Consider the following 22,776-nt stretch of genomic DNA (forward strand, 5'->3'; position numbering starts at 1 on the left):
GGTTTGATCCCCAGTACCACAATAAAAAAACAACTAAATAAAAATATTGTGTTCATCTACTACTAAAAAAATTAATAATGGCCATACTATCAAAAGTGATATACAGATCTAATGCAATTCCTATTAAAATTCCAATGATGTTCTTCATAGAAATAAAAAAATCAATCATGAAATTTATTTGAAAAACAAGAGGCCCAGAATAGCCAAAGCAATACTAGCAAGAAATTGAAGCAGGAGGCATCACTACAGAACTATAGTAACAAAATAGCATGGTATTGTCATAAAAACAGACATTAAGACCAATGGAACAGAATAGAAGACACAGTCATACCCACATAAATACAGTAATCTCATATTAGACAAAGTTACCATAAACATACATCAGAGAAAAGCTAACCTCTTCAACAAATGTTGCCAGGAAAACTGGAAATGCATATGTAGTAGGATGAAATTGAACCTCTCTTTCTCACCCTGCACAAAACTCAAAGTGGATCAAGGACATAACCTTTTGGTGGAGTGTTTGGATCTTCCAAGTCTAAGATCATATCATCTGCAAACAGTGATAATTTGACTTCTTCCTTTCCTATATTTGTCCTTTTTATATCCTTCTCTTGCGTAACTGCTCAAGCAGACTATTTTTGAGGGAAAAAGTTGTCCTGGTAACTTCTCATATGCTTATATAAAAACAGTTAATGGAAAAATTTTAACCAACTTTGAAGCATACTACATAGTATACTACTCTTTGCACAAAATAAGAATCAAAACTTATTTTTCTTTTCTAGGAAAATATCCACCTTTACTATTGGGATTACAACTTTTGTTCAGTTTTTGACTGCCTAATTCAATATCTAAGTTTTTTTTTTTATATTCTGTATTTCAGTACAGTTAGAATTCTTTTTCAAATGTTCTTCACAACCCAGAACACAGATACCAAAGCAACATTCTCAAGTCACCTTGTTTAACTATAAAGAAGTAAGAAATGAAAATGGATGGGTTTCTGAAGATGAGTACTCTCTCTGCTCTGAAGATGAGCAAGCTTTCAACATTTAAGCAGAATAGAACTCCACTCCTGAAGTTCCTTCAAACTGAAAATACTTCCACCTAATAAGTCAATCAATATATTGTTCCTAAAAATGAAAGTTTGATTACTAGGAAAAACTGAACAAAAAATATTTTCCTCACCCCAAACAACCACCCAAATGGCTCTCATCACCCCCTCTGAACCCACAAAGAGGGAAGCAGTAGGGTCTAAAGGCTTTAAATCAGAAATCTTGGCTTCTAAAACCCTGGTGCTATTTATTCAGAGTGGTAGGTCTATGTACTGTGGGAGGCCAACCTTACACGTGACTGGGTTACACTCCCCGGCTGGGTGCTGAGGCACTCAGTTGCAGAAATGTGGCACAGCTTTCCCCACCCTTCTTGGATTGGAGGGTCAGTGTCTCGTGCATGGGTGTATCTTGCTACAGCCCCATGGGTGAAGCTACGCTCACCTGTTCCTTTGTAATATAACCCCTTGCCCTGTTTAGGATAGAATCTTCCATGGAAGTGCCTTGTGTGTGTCCCCTTCTCTTACTGTGCCCTTGGGTGTGGCCTACCCAGGTGTCAGTCAACCTGCTGACAGTGGACATCATGAAGATAGAATCAGCCCCCTGAAACCTGACCCCTTGCCTCATTTGAATAGCTTCCCTCAATAAAAGGGGTCAGCGCGTGCTCTCGCTCTCTCTTTCTGCAGACCCTTAAGGTCAGAGGAGCCGTCACAGCAACCCCAAATAAAAAGATATTTGTGTCTCTTGTGTGGTTATTTCGTGCAGCCCAGTAAGCCCAGTTCAACTGGAGTGACCCCTGAGCCTTTTAGTCTTGAGAACAGAAACCCGGCAATGTACTATGTTCTCTAATACTTCCCTCATTATTTTATTTTATTTTTTGTATATAAGAGAGATTTTAATTTGCCTAAATTGTTTAGAATATTAAGTGAAATTCAATCAAAATCACAGAATTTTTTTATAAAATAATAGTAACTAAGACCATACAACCTGAAAAAAAAGATTAATGGTAGAGAAAACTATAGCAGAACTAAAGACACTTAGAAATAATTATGATAAAGCCAGAACACTTCAAATTTCTAATGAAAATATGACTACTTAGTAAATACTGATGATAGAATGATTTATGAACAAAAATATTTGTATAACTGCATTACAATATATAAAATCAATTACAATGCATTAATGACCTAATTATAAATGCAGTTAATATCTTAAAAAATATGAGCAATTAATGTCAGGCCTCAAAATAAGATTTTTAAGTAAAAACATGCTAAAATAAGATTTTTAAAGTAAAAATATTTTTAAGTATTCTCAACATCCTAAAATATTCATTTGATGATTATTCTTTTTTTAATTAATTTTTTATTTATATATGACAGCAGAATGCATTAAATTCTTACTACACATATAGAGCACAACTTTTCATATCTCTGGTTGTATACAAAATATATTCACACCAATTCGTGTCTTCATACATGTATTAGATAATAATGATCATCACATTCCACCATCATTTCTAACCCCTGCCCCCCCATTCCCCTCCAACTCCTCTGCCCTATCTATAGTTTGTCCATTCCTTCCATGCTCCCTCTCCCTACCCCACTATGAATCAGCCTCCTTACATCAGAGAAAACATTTGGCATTTGTTTTTTGGGGGGATTGGCTAACTTCCCTTAGCATTATCTTCTCTAATTCCTTAGAAAAGTTGGGATGGAACCACCATTTGACCCTGTGATCCCACTTCTCGGTCTATACACAAAGGACTTAAAATCAGCATACTACAGTGATGCATCCATTTCAATGTTTATAGCACCTCAATTCACAAGAACCAACCTAGGTGCCCTACCACAGATGAATGAATAAAGAAAATGTGGTATATATAAACAATGGAATATTACTCAGCCATAAAGAATGAAATTATGGCATTTGCTGGTAAATGGATGGAACTGGAGAATATCATGCTAAGTGAAATAAGCCAGTTCCCCAAAACCAAAGACAGGATGTTCTATCTGATATGATAACTCATATGATGCTAACTCACAATAAGGGAGGGGAAGATTCGTTGTTCATTGAACTAGACATAGGGGAAGAGAGGGAAATGGGAAATGGAAAGAATGATTCATACAGATATTTTCTATCCACATCTATGAATATATGATGAATGTAATTCAGCATCATGTACAACAACAATTATGGGAGACTAACTAGAATAAGTCATACTTATTTGTATATATATAAAATCTCAAAATATACTCTACTATCATGCAAAAAAAGTTTTAAAAACAGAATGGGAGAAAATCTTTGCTAGATACTCTTCTGACAGATATTTATATCTAGAATATATAAAGAACTAAAAAATCTTTACACCAAAAAAAAAAAAATTACCCAATTGATAAATGGGCAAGAGAGCTAAACAGACAATTTTCAGAAGAAATACAAATGGACAACAAATATATGAAAAAATGTTCAGCATCTTTAGCAATTAGGGAAATGCAAACTAAAGCCACACTGAAATTTTATTTCATCCCACTTAGTATGGCAGTCTAAGTGGGATGAAATAAAATAAAATAGAATACAAATAATGAATACTAGAGAAGGTTTAGAGTAAAATGAACACTTTTAGACTGTTGGTGGGATTGCAAATTCGTTCAACCATTATGGAAGTCAGTATGAAGTTTCCTCAAAAGATCGAATGAAATTACTCTTACTAATGGCTGTTGTGAGACAATAAATGAAGATTGAGAAGGTTTTTTGAAAAAATGAACCTGTTCCTCTTTGAAATAACATCTGAGATTTTTATTCAGTAAATCCAGTGATGACTTTGTACAGAACATTAAGTAAGATTGAGGCCTCTATGGGGAATACCTCCAAAGTCTACAAAAAATAATTGAAATAATCTTACATCCTCTCTTTTATGAAAGAACAGTGTTATTACTATTATTTTTAAAATGAACAAATGATACCGGAATATGCCTGTAATTCCAGTGCCTCTGCTGCAGGAGAACTGCAGGTTCAAGGCTAGCCTCAGCAATTTGGTGAGGTCTGTTTCAAAATAAAAAAAAAATAAAATAAAAAGGGCGGGGATGTGGCTCAGTGGTTAAGTGCCCTGGGTTCAATCCCTGGAACCAAACAATAATTTTTAAAGAAACTAAAAATGGTCCAGGGATATAGATCAGTGGTAAAGTGCCCCTGGATTTAATTATGAGTACTATAATCCATCAGTCAAATAAATGATCTTTTGACAGGTGTTTGAAAAAATAGACCACCAAGGAATATGGAAAATGAATAACATGCAGGATGAATATACCACCTATGTATGTTTTTATCCTAAAAACTTATTCTTTACCTAAATAAGAAAGACCATCTTCGAGGCTTTGTTTTGTTTTCTCTGCAGTGCTGGAGCTCCAACTCAGGGTCTTGTGCATGTTAGGCAAGCACCCCACTGAGCTCCACCCCAGCCTCCATCATTTTCAATTGTAATAGGAGAAACTTGAGACTCGGAAACACTAAGTTCTGTGATCACAGTTAGAGGATGAAGACAGGATGGAACACAGTTGTCTCTGAAGGTAGAAGTTGCCTCTGTGGAAAAGGAGTCTTTTCCATGTAGGAAGCATTATGGGAGAAAGAAGGAGGGTAGGACTCAAGTCACCCTAGTGGAGTGGCTGAACACCTGCCCTGCCCCCTGGCTTCTCTATAGTTATGGGTTCCATCTGAGCCACAAGCACAATGCAGAAAGGGATGAGGCTGTGGTCATTCAATTAATTACATATTTTATTCTCACTCAATTGGATGGGGAAAGGAAAGAATCACAAGTTACAGAGTTGGATTGTTCTGTTGCAGGGTGGGGTACCCTGGAAGGTTCACGTTCCAGAGTTCCCATCTGGGTGCCTGAGGATTTTCCATGAAGATCACAGGTAGAGGGACCCACAGCAGCTCCTCAAAGGAAACAGAGGCACCGCAGTCCTCGGGCTGGTGTTCAAGAGGTAGCAAGTCAGCAGCAACATCTGTACAGAGAAGACCTGAGAGAGGGCGCACAGAGAGCTCAGGACATGTCACCCACCTGAATCCTTGCCTATGACATTGCCTGGCCCTGGGTTTGTGTCCATTCTCAAAAAGTCTATGAGCAAAGTCCCTCAGGTCACTCTTTGGGGATTTAACTAATAGAAGAAATAGGAGAAAGAGGGACAGTTGGACCAAAAGAGGCCTGTCCTATACTGTATATAGAGGGACCCTGTGGGCAGGATCCTGTCCTATCATTCCCTGCCCTGAGGATTAGGCCAGCTGATACAATTCACAAAAGGACCTTGAAGCTGAGTACAGAAAGAGACAAACCTGAGAGGTCATGGTCTTCCTGTCTGTACCCCAGGATTCTGTGCAGGGCTTCTCCATAAGGACAAGGCAGCGGTTCACTTCTTGGTCTCTTGTTGGCCTCACAGATAGTCCAGTACAGATCCTGCAAACTTGTCAGCATGTGGGAACATTTTTTCCAGCTCTTCTTTATGCCTCTCTGATTAAGACGCTGGGAAATTGCTTTTGATATTACATGATTATTCTTCACTCATGTTCAAGAAATTCCCATTCTTGCAGGAAACTCTGGATTTCTTGGTTGTTCCACGGTTTAACTGAGTGCACTGCAAGGAATAGAAGAATGTGGGTGTACTTTGGCATCACTCACGTGCACGTATTAGGGGGTCTCAGAGGCCCTTTCTCTATAGTGGCAGGCCCAAACATGGCTTTATTTCAATTAGTAGAATATGATAAAAATCTTTAATGATGAGAAGTCCTGGATGCAGCATCTGCTTTAGTCCCCATGTCCAAAATATATAGTCATTGAGACAAGTCGGGAAAACATGGGAAAGTATGTATGTTCAAGTTTCATAAAATAAATTTCAGAGAGTAGAATAGATAGGGCCTTGATGGTACATTTGCTGCTGGTAAAGATTCCCCTGATGTGGGACTACTCTCTCCCACCCCACAAGTGGAACCTTTCACCACTTCCAGGTGTCCAGGGCTGTGGGCAAAGATAAAGATCCCAGAATGCTGAGGACAGTCCTGTCATCCCCAGAGCTATCCCCTCCTAGGGGACTAGGCTGAGCACAGACTCAGAAAGATGAAGGTGGGATAGAACATTTTTTTTCTACCCAAATATGACACAGAACATTATACCTGAGAGCTTTCCTGGTTTCTTGTTTTCTTTTCCCTTCTTTAGCACCTGGGTATTTCTGGAAATTTTATCCTATAGCATGATTTTCTAATTAAAAGAATGAAAAGATCAAAGTTTTATTTTTATAATAGGAATGTCTTAATGACTTACCTGAATCAGCCAATCAGAGCACTGGAAATAGTTTTCTCTTAAGAATAATCTGGAAACACATGTATATCTTAAAATAATGGAGGACCTCAGTTACAAACACAAATCCGCGTAATTCCCAGGCTGGAGAGCAAAGAGAAAAAAACTCCAGTGTTGCTGGTGTTTGGAGATGAGAACATGGGAGAGTGAAGTGTTCTAGATATCACAGGGACAAGTACAGTACAAAGAAGCAGCATTGGGGTAAGGGTGGGGAGAAGGAAAGAGAAAGAGCTTTGTAGATATTCAGAAAAATCCCCTGGCCAAGTAGAGGCCAGTGCATGAATGAGGGGAACTGGCCCTGGGATTGTGTCCATTCTCAACAAGTCTATGAGCAAAGACTTTCTATGGTAAGAACCAGCAGAAAGGAACAGTCTGGAATATTCCTTGTGTCACTCAGGCCCTAGAAGAATATGTCACCAGCTGCCAGAGTGAAAAAAAAAAAAAAACAACACCATAATCCAAAGGGCTTTGAAGATAGTGCAAAAGGATATTGCCTAAGGGGTTGGTTCAAATTATGCATACTAAAGTTTGTTCCGATGTCAATTAACAAAGATTCAGCACAATTTTCCAAAGCATCAATTCATTTCCAAGTAAAAACACATCACAAAATACTGCAAAATCCAACAGTAGTCAAGTGAACACAAAATACCAAGCCCCTGATAATGTAAAATGCCCAATATGGACCTCCTAAGTAAAATTATTAGGCACGAAACAAAAAAATATAATTCACTGTTGTAAAATCAATTAAGAAACCCAAGAAAAGACACAGATGATGGGATTTTAGAAAGACTTTAAAGTAGCTGTTGTATATTTCCCATGGCCAAACATGTAGAGGAAGCAGAAGCAAAAGAGGTTACAAATAGGAAGACAAAGAACCTAAGTAGAACTTTTGAGGATGAACTATCAAACAGACACACAATCCCATTAAAACCAGAAATTTGCCAGGAGAGGTGGTGGCGTGGGGCTGTAATCCCAGCTGCATGGAAGGGTGAAGCAAGAAGATCACAAGTCTGAAGTCAGCCTTAGGAACTTCATGAGACCCTGTCTCAAAATAAAAAATAAAATCCCAGATACTCCTGGGGCGGAGGCAGAAGGATTTCAAGTTCCAGGCTGACCTGGGCAACTTCTCGAGACCCTGTATCAATATAAAAATAAAAAAGGACTGGGCAGGCAGCTTAGTGGCAGAGCACATAACTGGATTTAGTCTCCAGCACCACAATAAATAAAGTCAATAAGGTAAAAATCAAACCGAGAATTTGTGAAGGAATAAACTGTAAAGAAGGCAGCATAGAATAGCTGTTAAGGTCATAAACTCAATAGGCAGCATGTAAGGTTTTCCCAGCTCTGAAAATTGCAGGCATGGGTCCTTCAGACAAGGTAGTTAGTCAGGTCTGTGCCTCAGTTTCCGTTGCTGTAAAACGAGTATAGTAATAACACCTTCCATCAGGTTCACTAGGAGGATCCAGTGAGTTAATGTTTGTAGAGAGGTACACAGGGTACACATGTTAGTGGTTGGAAAAGTTCTTGTGAGATAAAAAAGTACAATCCAGCCGTCCTCCCATAAAACACAGGAACTAGGTTCCCTCCAACTTACCTCCATTTTTATTCCTCCTGGGATTCTTTTCATTGTAGTCGCTGAGCCTGTTGAGAGGTCTGCAGAGAACTTGCACTTACTCTGCCCTAATGGAAACCAGGTGAGTCAGGAGGTGCTTGAGTGTAGTATTCACTCCTCTCTGTTTCTGTACTCAGTACAGATATGGCCACATTTATATGTCTTGGATGTGATTGAGCCGGACCCATCCTACAGAGTCTCTAAGGACTAATTAAAGGCAAACCAATTTTCATCTGCAAAATCCCTTCACCTGAAGTAAAATTTGATGGAATAATTGTTTTTTTTCAATCCTTTGCTTTGCACTTTAAAAATATTTTCTTTTCGTTTTAGTTAACACAATAATTGCACATATTTATGAGGTACACTGTCATATTTCAATATATGTATACAATATGAAATGGTGAAATCAACGTAATTAGCATTTCCATCTCCTTATAATTTCTTAATGTTTGGAGACTTTGAGCTCCTCTTTTCTAGTTCTATAGTTCTATAAAATATAAAACTATATTGAACTATAGTTTCTATTGCCACTACATTGGTATCTCTATCCAACTTTCCTCTATCTCACCTCTCGCCACTCCCCTTCTTACCTTCCAATAATTACTATTCTACTCTCTTCTACTTTGAGATCAATTGTTTTAGCTCCCACATATGAGAGGGAAGATATGGTATCTGTTTCTGGCTTATTTCACTGACCATAATCAGAGACCAACATGGTAGCAGTGATTCTGAGGATCTTTGAGCTCTATGTTCCAAAATGTAAAGGGAGGTTGATACATTTCTACAGATGAACCCTCCTCCTATTCTCATGAGATAGAGTTAAAGGACCAGCAACGCCGTGTGAATTTGGCATCAGAATTGGGGAGGGTTGTTTGCATGGAGAGTCAGGGAAGAGACCAGGCTTTCGCTGGCTGAGGTGCTCATGGATGGCTGTAATGGCTCTGCAAGAGACTTAATTTGACAGTAGTGTTAAGAGATGAGAGAGGAAAAGGAGACCAGAACCTTTCTCCTAACAAGAGGATAAACTTGAGCTATGCATACGTCAAAGGAGGAAGTGGAGTGGGAAATTTGAGTTAACTTGCAAGAAGTGATGGTGGGGGTATTGTAGGGACAAATGAGGCAAGGCACCGAAGACAGCAGGAAACAGTTTTATTTGGCTGCAGCCAGGTTCAGAGGGTACAGCCTTTGCTGTAATCAATTAATCCCCTGAACCCTGAGTTCAGGGAGTTTCAGAGTTTTCTACCAAGCATGTAAGGGGAGGGGCTCAGAAGTTCACAGTCTGCAGAAGTTCACATAAAAGCAGCTTTTTCTTTCACTGTTCTGGGCAAATTAACCCTTCAAGGACAACACCTGAGAAGGGGAGAGCTTCTTCTCCCGTTTCTATTCTCCCCCTGCCAGCTGTTACCATGGAGCCCATTTGTAACTTATCTTAAAAATGTAGACATCTCTGTGAAGCCCAGCTCAAGGCCAGAGGCCTTGTTTGCACATTTCTTCAAAGTACTATACGGATACGTTTGTGAAAAACTAGTAAGGGGGTATCCAGCACCTGGAGTGCTGGTATCTTCCTGGCCAGTGGCCAAGTAAACAGGGCGACACAAAAATAGGAAGTTTATCTACAATGGACTCTTTCGCAGAGACTCTTTTGCTGACAGTCCCCAAATCAGCCATGGTGAAGAGGACTTTTCTGTGGAGAAAGGGGGTGCCAACTTCAGGGGCAGAGAAGGGTAGGATTGAGTACCTGGAGTGACCAAACTGTCAAGGACACAATTCATGTATTTTTTCCCTGGTTTTTGGATCTCAGATGTAGTCCAGGATTATGGACACCACTCAGAATAAATCTGCAGTCTTGAGGCCCATTTGTTTCACTCTACCCAATCCTTCAGAATTATGGCCTCTATCTCATGCTGCAGTCTGAGAAGACAGGGAAGGAGACTGTACAATGAGTGGTCGCTTCTTAAGTTAGAACCTACTCAATGTGTTGTGGCTTAGGAGTAATCCTTGGTATCAGTTTCTCTTAATTTCTATAGATATCAGGCCTCCATTTCCTCATGTCCATATGTTTGGGAAAACCTGGAACTATTCTCTGTGCTTTCCATTTTAGGCCTGTATGATACATCTCCACGCTGCCTAAAGGGACCATCTGAGACAAAAATCTGATCAACTTATTACTTCCTCTCCCTCAAGTGCAAATATACACCTAGTCTTCCTCTCCAGGGTAGAGCCCTTTGTTTATTTGCAAATACAAGTTTCAGGACACCCTCCACTGCATATCCAGCAGGAGCCTCGATTCCCAGTCTGCCTCCTTTCTGGGCCTCTGTCTTGGTGTAAATGGCAACCGCACCCAGGATGCCCAGTAACCATTTCTGCTCAAGCAGAAACTGTTGATATCCTGTCTTCTAAACATGTGGCATTAATTGGCTTTTTACTTATGCTGGAATTGAAACGGCCCAAGTGTGGGCCATAGTCACAGAGGCTGGGGATGCAATTTAGTAGTAGAGTGCTTGCCTAGCACGCATTTGGCCCTGAGTTCAATCCCTGGAAGCCAAAAGGGGATGTATGTGGGGGAGGCAACTTCAGCCAAGGATCATTGTCATGGACAGTGATCAAAACATCTAATGAGGGGCACTGTTTATACGGTTTCAGCACGCAGCCATCCTGTACTTGGGACTTTTCAGGGCACTCTTCATTCCCTGTGCACTTAGAACTTCAGATCAAATCAATTTTTCTGTCAACGTCCAGGCTCCACCCATACTTAATGGCTCTCATTGTTAAATACATTAGGCACAGTTTTCCCTTGGGCCTTTTGCTTCTTCTGTTAGTTGCTTTGCTCCCATAACCACCATCAAGCTGGCACATACCACTTACTCAGGTCTTGATCACGCTGTGCCTGCCTGTAGGCCTTCTTACATGGAGACACTCTTCATAAATGCTGCTTTGACATTCTGTCCTCGATCTCTATCAACACTCCACGTCAAAATAACTCCTGGGTCAAGTCTACCTCTCCCACTGATGTATAAGTTCAGGGAAACCCATGGATCCTGTCTGCAGGAGAATACAACAGTGGAACAGTTGTCCAGCCCTGATTCTACAATGGAATCAGCTGGAAGGCTTTTCAAAGGCTAGTCCCAGTGTTGAGAGGGGGCAAAATTGTGAAGTATGCAGTCGAGGGGGAGAAATAAAGAACGTCCATGCACTTCTACCCTTTTCAATGTTTTATTCACTCAAATTACTCCATACATTTTCACTCTATAGGTTCTTAATCAAGAAAATGACAATCTTTAATGCTAGGTACTGCAATAGACATATCAATTAACAGTAAACAATTCTAGATTAATTAGTTCACTGCAAACAATTCCAGATAATTCTAAGCACTGCAAATACACTTAATCATGACAGGCTAATGACAGACATTCCCTCTGTGTGCTAAGTTCAAATGTCTTAAGCCTTAAGCTTTACATCCAGCAGATGCACACTCTGCAGTGATCAGATCCAGAACCAAGGCAGGCTTCTCCTGGTGTGGAGTGGACTGCAGGTTGAAGAGAGGGTCGTATGGAGAAGTTGTGGCCTCACCAGGGTCCAGACAGGGCAGAAGAGTTTGAGAGCGGGGAGGATCACACAGAGGATCAGGAAAAGAATGACAAGTGATGGGATGTCAGTCCAGGTCCTCATCAGGCCCTGCAGCTCGAGTGCATCCTTGTTTCAGCTGGCTGAATTCCTTTTCATTAGTTCTATTATTTACACTGAATTTTGGGACTTTTGACCCCCCTTTCAATCTTATCAGTTACCACTGGATTTCTCCATGACATCATTTATCCTGGGGTCAGAAACAGCTGTGTTGTAGGGTCAGATGAGGCAAGGCACCGAAGATAGCAGGAAACCATTTTATTTGGCTGCATCCAGGTTCAGAGGGCACAGCTTTTGCTGTAATCAATCAATGCCCTGAACCCCAAGTTCAGGTAGGTTCAGAGTTTTATACCCAGCATGTAAGGGGAGGGGCTGATAAGTTCCCAGTCTGCAGAAGTTTACATAAAAGCAGCTTTTTCTTTCACTGTTCTGGATAAGTTAACCCTTCAAGGGCAACACCTGAGAAGGGGAGAGCTGCTTCTCCCCTTTCTTTCTCCCCACCCCTCGCCCCAGCTGTTACCAATGGAGCCCAGTTGGTAACTTCTCTTCTCTTAAAAATGTAGACATCTCTGTGAAGCTCCAGCTCAAGGCCAGAGGCCTTGTTTACACATTTCTACAAACTACTATACTGAAAAACTAGTGAAAAACTAGTAAGGGGTGTCCAGCTCCTGGAGTGCTGATTTCTTCCCAGCCAGTGGCCAAGTAAAACAGGGCAACATGAAAATTGGAAGTTTATCTACATTGAACTCTTTTGTAGAGACTCTTTTGCTGACTGTCCCAAAATTAGCCATGGTGAAGATTTCTGGAGAAGCTCAGTTACAACTTTTCTGTGGAGAAAGGGGATGCCACTACAGCGGGTTGGTCGTCTCCACCCTGATCTTCAGGCCTTTTCCTCTTATCAGGCGAGGTCAGCCTGCCAGAGGCTTCACTTTCTTAGGGTGGGGGAAGTGACTTGTTTATGTCTGAGGCCATACTAGAGGGATCTGTTAGGTGTGCCTACTGAGGCTTCAGGTTTCAAACTGGAGTTTTAAAAATGGAGTTGCTTGGGCTCAGGCCTAAGGCCATCTTTACACCCAGTAATTCAGCTCTAACTAGTCAGGACAGGGGGACTCAGTGGTTAGGTGGTTATGGATGTTTAAAGTTTCTTGGAGGATTTTTTTTGGGGGGGTGCTGAGGATTGAATCCAGGCACTGTACCACTGAGTGATATATTTGTCTGCTTGTCTGATTCTAACATAAGCCTGGGTTGAGATCTCCTGCTTTAGAGGCACATTATGGCAGAGTGCAGAGGTGGTCTTGGTATTTCCCCAGCCTATTATGGCACCAGGATGTGGGGATATAGAGTAGATTAGAATTACCCAGGCTTTGGATTAGAACTATCTGCGGAACACTTCACCATCCTGGGATTACTTTCAGAGATTCTGATGTGATAATCTAGGCTGAGATTCCAGAATCATAAATTCTCTAGGTCCTAGGTAGTTCCAATGTACCATCAGTACATTTCAGCCTTTTTCCCCTCCTGGTGCTGGGGATGGAACCCAGAGGTATTCGGCCACTGAACTATGTCCCTTGTTTTTCATTTTGAGACAGGGTCTCACTAAATTGTGAGACCCTGGCCTAGAACTTGTGATCCTCCTGTCTTAGCCTCCAGAGTAGCTGGAAGTGCATGCCACCATGACTGATGAGGTTCAGTTTTAAGAGATCCAACGACCATGGGTCTTTTTTATTTCTAATAATAGATAAAACTGCATAATTGCTGGAGTCAGGGGCAGAGGATTAGGTCCTGATCTCTAAAGAGTAATGTTTTGAGATTTATTTTGAGGGGGCAAGTGAGTTTAAAGGAAATGTTTTTCACAGTCTTTGTTTTTGGTGTGTGGTGCTGGCTAATAGACCCAGGGCTCCTGCACATGATAACAAAGCCCACTACCACTGAGTCACATTCTCAGAAGTTTTCACATTTTTAAACCTACTTGTCTTTTTGGGGTTGAGAAAAAAAAAATGAGTGTTCTGTTTTAAACCTTTAGAAAAAAATTCTAATTTATGGGAAATTGACTCACTATTTCAGTGTATAGCTGAGATAATAATTTATTTTATAGTTAAAATAGCTAATAGAGTAGATTTTGAATATTCCCAGCACAAAGAAATGATAAATGTTTGAGATGATGGATATGCTGATACTCTGATTTGATCATCACACATTGTATACATGTATTGAATCATCACACTGTGTGCCATTGATATGTATAATTATTGTTAATTAAAAATAAAAAGGTTTGTAAGGTGTGGTGGCACACGCCTATAATCCCAGCAGCTTGGGAGGCTGAGGCAGGAAGATCACAAGTTCAAAGCCAGCCTCAGCATCTGAGCAAGACCCTAAGCAACTCATTGAGACCCTGTCTCTAAATAAAATATTAAAAATGACTGGGGATGTGGCTCAGTGGCTGAGCACCCCTGGTTCAATGCCTGATACAGAAAAATAATAATTAAAAATTAAATTATTATTATATGAGGCTGAATTTTTGAAATGATAAGGGCATTGGTGTAGAATACTGGGGAGAAAAATAGTGGGAGTAATGAAAGTGTAAGGTGATACAGATATTCTCGATGCCAAAGAAGGTCTCTACAGGTTAGAAATAAGTGGGTGAGCCAGAGGTGGTTGCCAATGAAGTATTTTATTTGTAAATAAAAGTGTAGTCTTTTCAGGTTCCCCAGTAACAAAAGAGAGACTAAATGTTATGTAACAAAGGAGATTGGAACAAATAAGAAAGAAATGCTGGAGAGACTCCATGATTGCTCTTACCTAAGTGGTGCCAGGAGAATCTGAAATAGCAGGTAAGAGGCTGGAGAGAATCATCAAGGAGACAAAAGCACACAGCAATTCCCTCCACACAGACAAGGCTGACCCTTACCATGCTGAAGGCGAGGGACAGAGGAGACACATTCCATGAGGACATCATGTTCTGATCTCTGAATTTCGGCCTTATTGGAGAGGCTGTGTCCACTCTGCATAACGCCAGGACAAGGTCCCTCAGGGCCACTACGTTGTCCCTCAGTTATGAGGAGCAAGCAGAGTCATGGGGCACATTCATATGTCACCTTCATTGTGCTGATGTGCAGAGGGAACCTAAGGGCAAGGGTCTGCATAATTTAAAGGGTCAGGCTTTCTAAAGACATCTCCTAACAGCTTTGAACTAGATACTAAAGAGCCTAAGGAGATATGGTTCTACCAGTGATAGCCCAGGGCTCTCCCTCTCTGAAGCGGGGCCAGGTCTGTTGTTTTCAAGCCCAATGGTGCAATATAAGTCTGTAAAGGAGAGTGGATTTCATCATGTTTTAGAGCAGCTAGGAGAGGAAACTTCTTTGTTTGGCCAGGGGGGGACGGTGCTGGGGATTGAACCCAGGGCCTTGTGACTGCTAGGCAAGCACTCTACCACTGAGGTATGCTCCCACCCTTAGAGCAAACTTAAACAGATAGAAAAATCACCATTAAAAAAAAATATTTAATTTATTTTAATTATTTACTTTCTTTTAAACAACATCAAATAATATTCATTAAATCTATGCAACCAAAATTATGAAATTCAAGATCTGGAAGGAATGGAGAGAAAATTAGAGAAAGTAATTGAGGATTAATGGGTCTCACAACCAAAATGCTTGTGTCCTCCCCAAATCTGTTCATTGAAGTCTTACCCACTAATGTGATAGTAGTAGGAGGTAAAGCCTTTGGGAGTAATCAAGACTAGGTAAGAGCTGGGTGCAGTGGCACATGCCTGTAATTCCATCTACTGGGCAGAGGTCAGGTAGGGGTGGTGGTGTTTGTAAGTTCAAGGGCAGCCTCAGCAACTTAGTGAGACCCTATCTCAAAATATAGGCTGCCCCTGGGTTCAGTCCCCACTCCTGAGGGGAAAAAAAGACTACAGAGGTCATTTCAGTCATTTCTAGTTTTGAAGTAATGGGATTAGCATTCTTGTTAAGAGTCCAAACAGCTTGCCCTGGGATCCTGGGTACATCCTTTGTTATCTCTCAGTACTGGTATCATCCCCTGCAAAGGAAGAGAATTTAAATAACACCCACCTGATTGAATCAGACCCACCCTGGACATACACTTGGGTAGTTGATTGACATAAGAATTTGAGACTTTGATTGCTTCTACTGAATCATTTTGGGTAGAAACAAAACCAGTTTTGTTGTTATTTTTTGGAACTGGGATTGAACCCAGGGGTGCTTAATCAATGAGCAACATCCCCAGCCTTTTTTACTTTTAATTTTGAGAGGTCTTGGTAAATTGCTTAGGGCCTACCTAAATTGCTGAGGCTACCCTGGAATTTGCAGTCCTCCTGCCTCAGCCTCAAGAGTCACTGAGGTTACAGGTATGTACCATCACACCCAGCTAAATTAGTGTTGATTGGATATCTGAGATAAGGTGAGTCTGATCTCAACTACAGCAGGCATTCTTTTTTTTTTCTTTTTTTATTTCTTTCATATATACATGACAATAGTGGAGTGCATTACATTCATAATTATCCATTCACAGCACAATTTTTTGTAACCTTGTATATAAAGTATGTTCACACCAAATTATGCCATTATTTATGAGCTCTCTTATTTATTTATTTGTGTACAATTCTTGCAGGCATTCTAAAGGATTCTTTGTCCCATGTGTCCAACAGTGATACTGATAAACCCACCCTAATTCCCTCTTAGATTAGGAGCCATCTCATCCCAAAGGCATGAAAAGTTAATTTCGACTGTACTATAAATTACTGTGATTTCTGAACTTGCTTGGAATGTCTGCCCATGCCTTGAACTCACCCATGCCTGGCTTTCCCTGACCAGATAACAACTCTCTCTGAAACTTTAGTGGTGCCTCATAAATTCTGGCTTTCCCAGGCCAGATAAAGACCTTCTCTGAAACTCCAGTGGCGCCTCATTAATTCTGATGTTGGAATCTAAATTTACTTCCTAATTGCTGGACCACTAACCAACTTCCTGCCTTTGTGTAATGCTTGTCCAAATCCTGTTATCTGTAAGTTTTCAAGACACCTGCCCTTTTTGCAACTTTCTGTGCTATAAAGCTGTGCTCCTAGATAGCTATGGTGCTCTGCTATTCCCATGGGTTTTGGGAGAGACAGCCCTGGCTGGTCGGAATTACAAGCTTGCTTTAATTTGATTTAAATTGGAGTCAGTGGTCTTTCCTTTGCTTCGTGGTTTAACAATACCCCACTACCTCTTAAGAGAAGTGGGGATCAAAGTTCAAATTGTCTTTAAATCCAGGACCTGGTTTAGAGTCAGGAGAAGTCAACTACTGCTGCTTCAGACCCATAGGGAGTGGGGTCAGTAAGAAGGACAGGAAACAAGTGTGGGGATGACTATGGAAGACCCAAGATTCCCAGGACCCCTCCTAGTCTTCAGCATCCTCAATATGGTTCATCTGTGGTAGAGGGTGGAAGGGCCTGGCCTATATGGTGTTGGGAAGTGGGGGCTTCTGGGTGCACAGGGAAGAGACTCATCAGAACTGGGTTAGGTCACCTGGAATCTCTCACTGGGCCAAATTCACCCCAAACAGGGTCAGCAGCTGAGTCCCTCAAGACCATTGATCTGCACGTGACCAGTGGAGAAGCAGTGTTCAGTTCTTTCCATTCTTGTGAAGAAAGGAACCATGGGTCTGTCCCCCAATTTTCTACCCTGTTCAGGGCACAGTGTGCTGGGCAGGGCCAGCTGATGTAGTTACTTAAGGACCATGAAGGTGTTATGCTCGAATTCGGGACCCCCAAAAGACCACCAGAGACCAAGATTGGTGAAAGCAGCAAAGAGGCGTTTATTATAAGCTAACTCAGTCCTCTGCGCACACAGCAACTGGTGACACTGAGAGGCCCAGAGCCCAGGGTTTGCAGCAGTTTTATACACTCTTTGGGGAAGGCAGGGACTTCACATACATCACAGCATCTCTTAGCAAATCATCACACACGGCAGGAAAATCATAAAACAACTCTAAAACATGATTAGCACATTCACCGGTGGGAACAAGTTGGGTAGGGGTGATTGGTCAGTACAAAAGGGGTATTCATTTGAACTGATTGGTTTAAGCCAAGAGGGGTGTACATGCTGAACTACATGGTTTTCCAACACGGTTATCAACCACCATAAACTACTGGGAGGGTCATCTGGCATCCCAGGTATTTCCCTGTCTCATGCTGATTGGTGGCTGCTAGGAGGTTACTATGGATCCCCACCTAGCCTGACTGAGTCAGGGACACCTGGCGCAGCAGATCTCTCCTGTTATTTGTAGATAAACAACTTAGCAGGGTGGGAATGTGCCTAGGAGTGCTCTGTGGGTCTTTCCAAGGACAAAGGTCATGTCCCTTCCTTGGACAGGCTTTGCTTTGAGGTAGAGGCTGGTTTTCAAAGGAAGTCATGGAAGAGACATGCCTGGGAAGACATGTTCCTCCTAGTCCAGGCCAGGATCCACTGCAAAGCTTCTCCAGAAAGACAAGGTCAGGACTAACTCTGGGGCCTCTGGCTGGCCTCATGACTACACCTGTGGAAGTCCTTACAGACTTCTCAGCATCTGGACACCTTGTTGAAGCTCTTTTTATCTTGTTGAAAATTGACCTATTTAGTTATCAAAAAACATACCGCAACATCAATTTTCCTTTCCCCTTTACAGTTCTGTTACATTCAAACATTCTAAAACAAGATAGTTTCCTGCCCAGACTCAAGTAATTATGAGATGCTGAAGACACCCAACAGTAAAAATAGAAGATAAAAGTTCCAACTCTAACCCCAAGACTTCTATTCAAACATAATGCAGTGCTTTTTATTTCTGTTTGTTAAAATATAGTACAGGATGTTCTTTTAAATATTTTCATCGCAACGCTGGGCATGATTATGCATGCTTGTAATCCCAGCTACTCAGGAGGCTAAGGCAGGAGAATTGCAAGTTTGAGGCCAGCCTCAGCAACTTAGTGAGACCCTGTCTCAAATTAAAAAGGGCTGGGGATATAGCTCAGTGGTAGAGGGCCCCTGGGTTCAATTTCCAGTACTGGGGGGAAAAAGTTTCATCCCAAATACCAGATTTCTTCAATTACATACAACTCCAACTGATAGAAATAGAAAGCAATTTCTGTCTTTTGGTGATGACATAGAGAAATAAAACTATCCATTAGATTCCTTTAGTAATGAACGAGGGAAAAGAGAGGAAAGAAAAGAACTGGGCTGTGCTGGGTGGTTGGTTTCTATTTGTTTTTCTGAGGATATGACTTCAAGAGTTAAGACACACTTTTGTGCCACTACCATAATTAGTATGGGCCATCTTTAATTTTAGGTGATAAAATGAGATACACTCAATGAACATAAAAATGGTCAATTTTTTCCTTGCAGGTTGATTCTCACCACCAAAAAATGACAAATACAAATTGAACATAGAATTGGGATGGTGACTCTGCTGGACATTCCATTTTGGTAGCTGCTTGTTTCCCATAGAAGTAAGAGGAACAGGCACTAGGTTTTCTTAGGAATGTAACAAAATAACCAGCAGACTTCATGGCAGCTTATCTGTGGTACTGATCCTTGGAATACACACAGGAAAGACTGGCTGTTGTTCTCTGACTGCCCATATTTGCACATTCGATGACAATGGAAAATACCCAGACAAGAAAGCAAGAAAGAAACATGTTTCTTCCAAGATTCAGCTGCTGGAATTTTTTTTTTTTTGGTAGTAGAGATTGAACCCAGGGGCACTTTGCCATTGAGCCACATCCCCATCCCTTTATAATTTTTAGTTTGAGACAGAGGTTCATTTAGTTACTTAGGGCCTTGCCAAATTGCTGAGGCTGGCCTTGAACTGGCAATCCTCCTGCTAAGACACGGGATTCTAGACATGTACCACCATGCTTGCCTCAGCTATTGGGTTCTCAGGGACCCTTTCTTCCACAGAACCCCAGGGTGGTGATACTGTGCTGCTGTGTCTTTTGAGCTTCCATTCTCAGTTTGTCCTGAGAAAGACAGTGGATTGGTCCTGGAGCCCTCATGGAAGGAGAGGGTGCTCTCACTGGGAGGAACATGGTGACCCACACACTGGGAGTGGCAGTGAGGTAATGGTCACTACAGCTGGGGGACTACATGGAAAGAGTTAGTAGTTTCCAGAGGCCACTGCTGCCGCTGCTGCAGGAGGAGAAGGAATACACCTTGTCAGTCCTAGAACAGGCTCTAGCTTGATCCCCAAGACTATGATTCCATCCTTCTATTTTTTTTCCTCTTTCCCATTTTGTTGACCATTGACAATCAACTTATTAAAGATTTTTTTTTTTTCCTGCAGCTGGGCCCGGGCCAAACTGGATGAAAGTGACTGCTACCTGTGTACAGTAGGGATCATCCAGATCTCTCCAAATGACTTCTTAGATCTGTCCCAATGATGGTATTACCCAGCACCAATATCCAGTATGGTGATGATCTTGTCCACTGAAGGGTCCAGGTAAAGTCTGGTTGCAGCCCACTTGAGAAGTTTATATGCTCCAGAGTCATTGATTCCATATTGGTCTTTAATAGTATGACTAGCCTAGGAAGTGGCTATCTGGATCTGTAGCTGCTCATGTCTATATGGAATGCTCCTTTTCTCTCCTCCTTTACACTCTTCTTTCACCCAGAAGGAGCAAATGTGGGGCCAATCCCTTTTGAAGTAAGGATGGTTGGGGCAGCATGTCACTGATGGATGTGGCTTTCCCCAGCATGCTGACTGGCTGTGTTCCATCAGTTAGAAATCTCTTTTGCACTTAGTGCTTGACATCTGACTTTGGTGTGTCATCCCTCAAGTCTCTCATCATGTACCTGGATGGATAGGGCATACTGTAGATCTGAGAGGCAGGTCTACTAGGCATCCTTCAGTTCACTTCAGGTTTGGCTTACTTCAGTTTTCTTAAAACACATCTGGACCCTGAAACATACCAATAAAACACTGTGAATTACTTGGCACAAACTTCAAATTCCTTCCCTTGTTTTTTTTTTTCTGGTCATTGGTATATATGGGTTTTCTCCAAGACACATCTGGCACAGAATGGGGGGAAGTCTACATTCCCTCCTAGTTTGGCCTGAAGCAGGTGTTGGAACCAGTCAGGGAGCCATCTGGAGAGCTTCTGGAGGCAGCAGTAGCATCAGAACTGGGAACTGGACTCTCCTACTTCCAGTGTTCTGTCACTGAAGGAGGTTGGAGGTGTTCCAAGAGAGTGGGACCTCAACTCTGGACAAGTGGGGTCCTTGACAAGCATCACAGAAAGGAATTTAAGGACTCATCAGAGGCAGAGGCAGATTTATTTAGAAAGGCAGAGACACATTAAGGGAGGATGTGGGAAGAGTGAGAAGTACTCTTGGTCTGGATGTTAATATTTGTAGAAGGGATAGTAGCCCAGGGGGGCTCTGCTAGAAGTGGATTCAGGGCAAAGTGATGAACTTTGGGGCCAATTTCCCTAGTGCTTACATCATGTGACTTTTTGCCAGCAAGGACACAGCTGAGGTTGCTGGTTGAATTGCCTATTCTGCATTCCAACAATTCATGGCTAAAATTTTCTGCATTCTGATGGTTCATGAGCACTTTTCTTTTGAGACTCAGTATATCTTTTCTTTCTGTAATTTCAAATTCCTATCTCAGTTCAATTCTGAATGTTATCTTTATTATGTAGGTTTTAGGGAAGGGGTCATCTGTGCAAAGAACTGTGATAAAGCCTTGTCTTTTCAATGGAATCAGGATCAGGGTTCTGAGAATCTTTATCTCCAAGTGACCCCCTGCCCCAGAGCCTGGCAGAGCCCTATCCATGGGCTTGAATTTCAAACATGAACTCTGAGGGTACCAACCCCCTCAAAGATTGTTTTTCCTTAGTGGGTGCTGGTAAATGGGGTCCCTAATGGGAGAGTCAGGAAATTAGATTCTCACAGAGCTCATCATCTCTCTGGGAAAACAATATTGGGGAAAGGACTGAAATCCTCATTATTTTGACTTTTCTTAGACCTTGTTAGAAAAGTGAAAAATAAGGTGATAGGTGTGTCTACGTAACTGACAATACAAATTGTGCAAGAGGGAATCTTATGAAAATAGAATCTGCACAGAGAAATTCATTGCTACTGAAAAATATCTTCTTGGAAATGTACAGTTACATAAGAGAGACAGAGACTCTGCCATGTATTTGTGTTATTATGATCAAAGAGACTGAAAGTAGAAGCTTCCACTGAAATGTTGTCAACCAAAAAGGGAGGCCCAGCAATGTTAAAAAAAAAAAAAAAAAGGACCACTAGTTAAAAAAGGTGAAGGCAGGATTCAAAGGTCAGCTGTCATCCTTGAGTCTAAAAGGTGTCCCATGATAGTCAATGAGCCTCCAAGCACTATGAATGAAGAAGGGAGCAGGGAGAAAAGAACTGCAGACCAGGAAGGTGAGCACCCTTCCTGCCTTCTATTGTTTAAATGTGTTTTCCCAAAAGCCTGTGTTGGAAACTTAATTCCTAATACAGGAGTGTTGGGAGGTGGGACCTAATGAAGGAAACAGACCTCTTTGGCAATGGGCCTTCTGGACATTCTGCCATAGTTTCTTGCTCAAGAAATGCTGTTCCACCAAAAATGCATTTGCCAACTCTGTTCCTCTGACAGACAGAGCCCCAGATTGTCACTCACTCCCAGTGGGTCTTCCTGACTTGGCTTTGTCACCTGGGAACAATCCAACAATCTTAGCTGGATTTTGGAGGCAGGTGGGGTTAGAGATGTTGTTCACTTTGTGGTCATCATAGGGATATGCACCATGGTGTTCCATTCAGACTCTTGGTGTGCTGTACAGAGTTGTCCCTAGTGTCTTGTGGCAGATGGAGAACTGGAAATGTTTGATGGTTTGTGCATGAGGTTCCATTCTGGATACCCCTGGTGAATGGATAGGAACTCCACTGGGACTGTGCCTCAAGTCCCTGGTGTGCCTAGAGCACTGGGCTGTTCTTCAGAATATAGCTTAGGAAGGCTTGGGAACATTTGGGTACCTAGAGCCCTGATCTCTGTCAGACATAGACTCAAGAGAAAAAGGGTCACTTGAGGTGGGGATCTGGAAATACAGAGAAAAAAAAATAGACTGAATCTCAAAAGAGAAGCGCCCATGAATCACTAGAAGGCAAAAC

At 41.6% G+C, this 22,776-nt stretch overlaps 1 protein-coding gene and 1 pseudogene across 1 annotated transcript; both read right to left on the reverse strand.

Moving 5' to 3' along the window:
• Positions 1 to 4,859: 4,859 nt before the first annotated feature.
• Positions 4,860 to 14,640, reverse strand: Msantd5 (Myb/SANT DNA binding domain containing 5). Its single transcript, XM_076857612.2, is given in 4 exon segments — positions 4,860 to 5,065; positions 5,379 to 5,603; positions 5,606 to 5,677; positions 14,541 to 14,640. Coding segments are annotated over 4 exon segments (603 nt in total).
• Positions 14,641 to 20,001: 5,361 nt separating this feature from the next.
• Positions 20,002 to 22,424, reverse strand: LOC143400345 (pre-mRNA-splicing factor RBM22 pseudogene; annotated as a pseudogene).
• Between the last annotated feature and the right edge of the window lie 352 nt (positions 22,425 to 22,776).

Source organism: Callospermophilus lateralis, chromosome 5 (assembly GCF_048772815.1).
Source record: "Callospermophilus lateralis isolate mCalLat2 chromosome 5, mCalLat2.hap1, whole genome shotgun sequence".
NCBI classification, from domain to species: Eukaryota; Metazoa; Chordata; class Mammalia; order Rodentia; family Sciuridae; genus Callospermophilus; species Callospermophilus lateralis.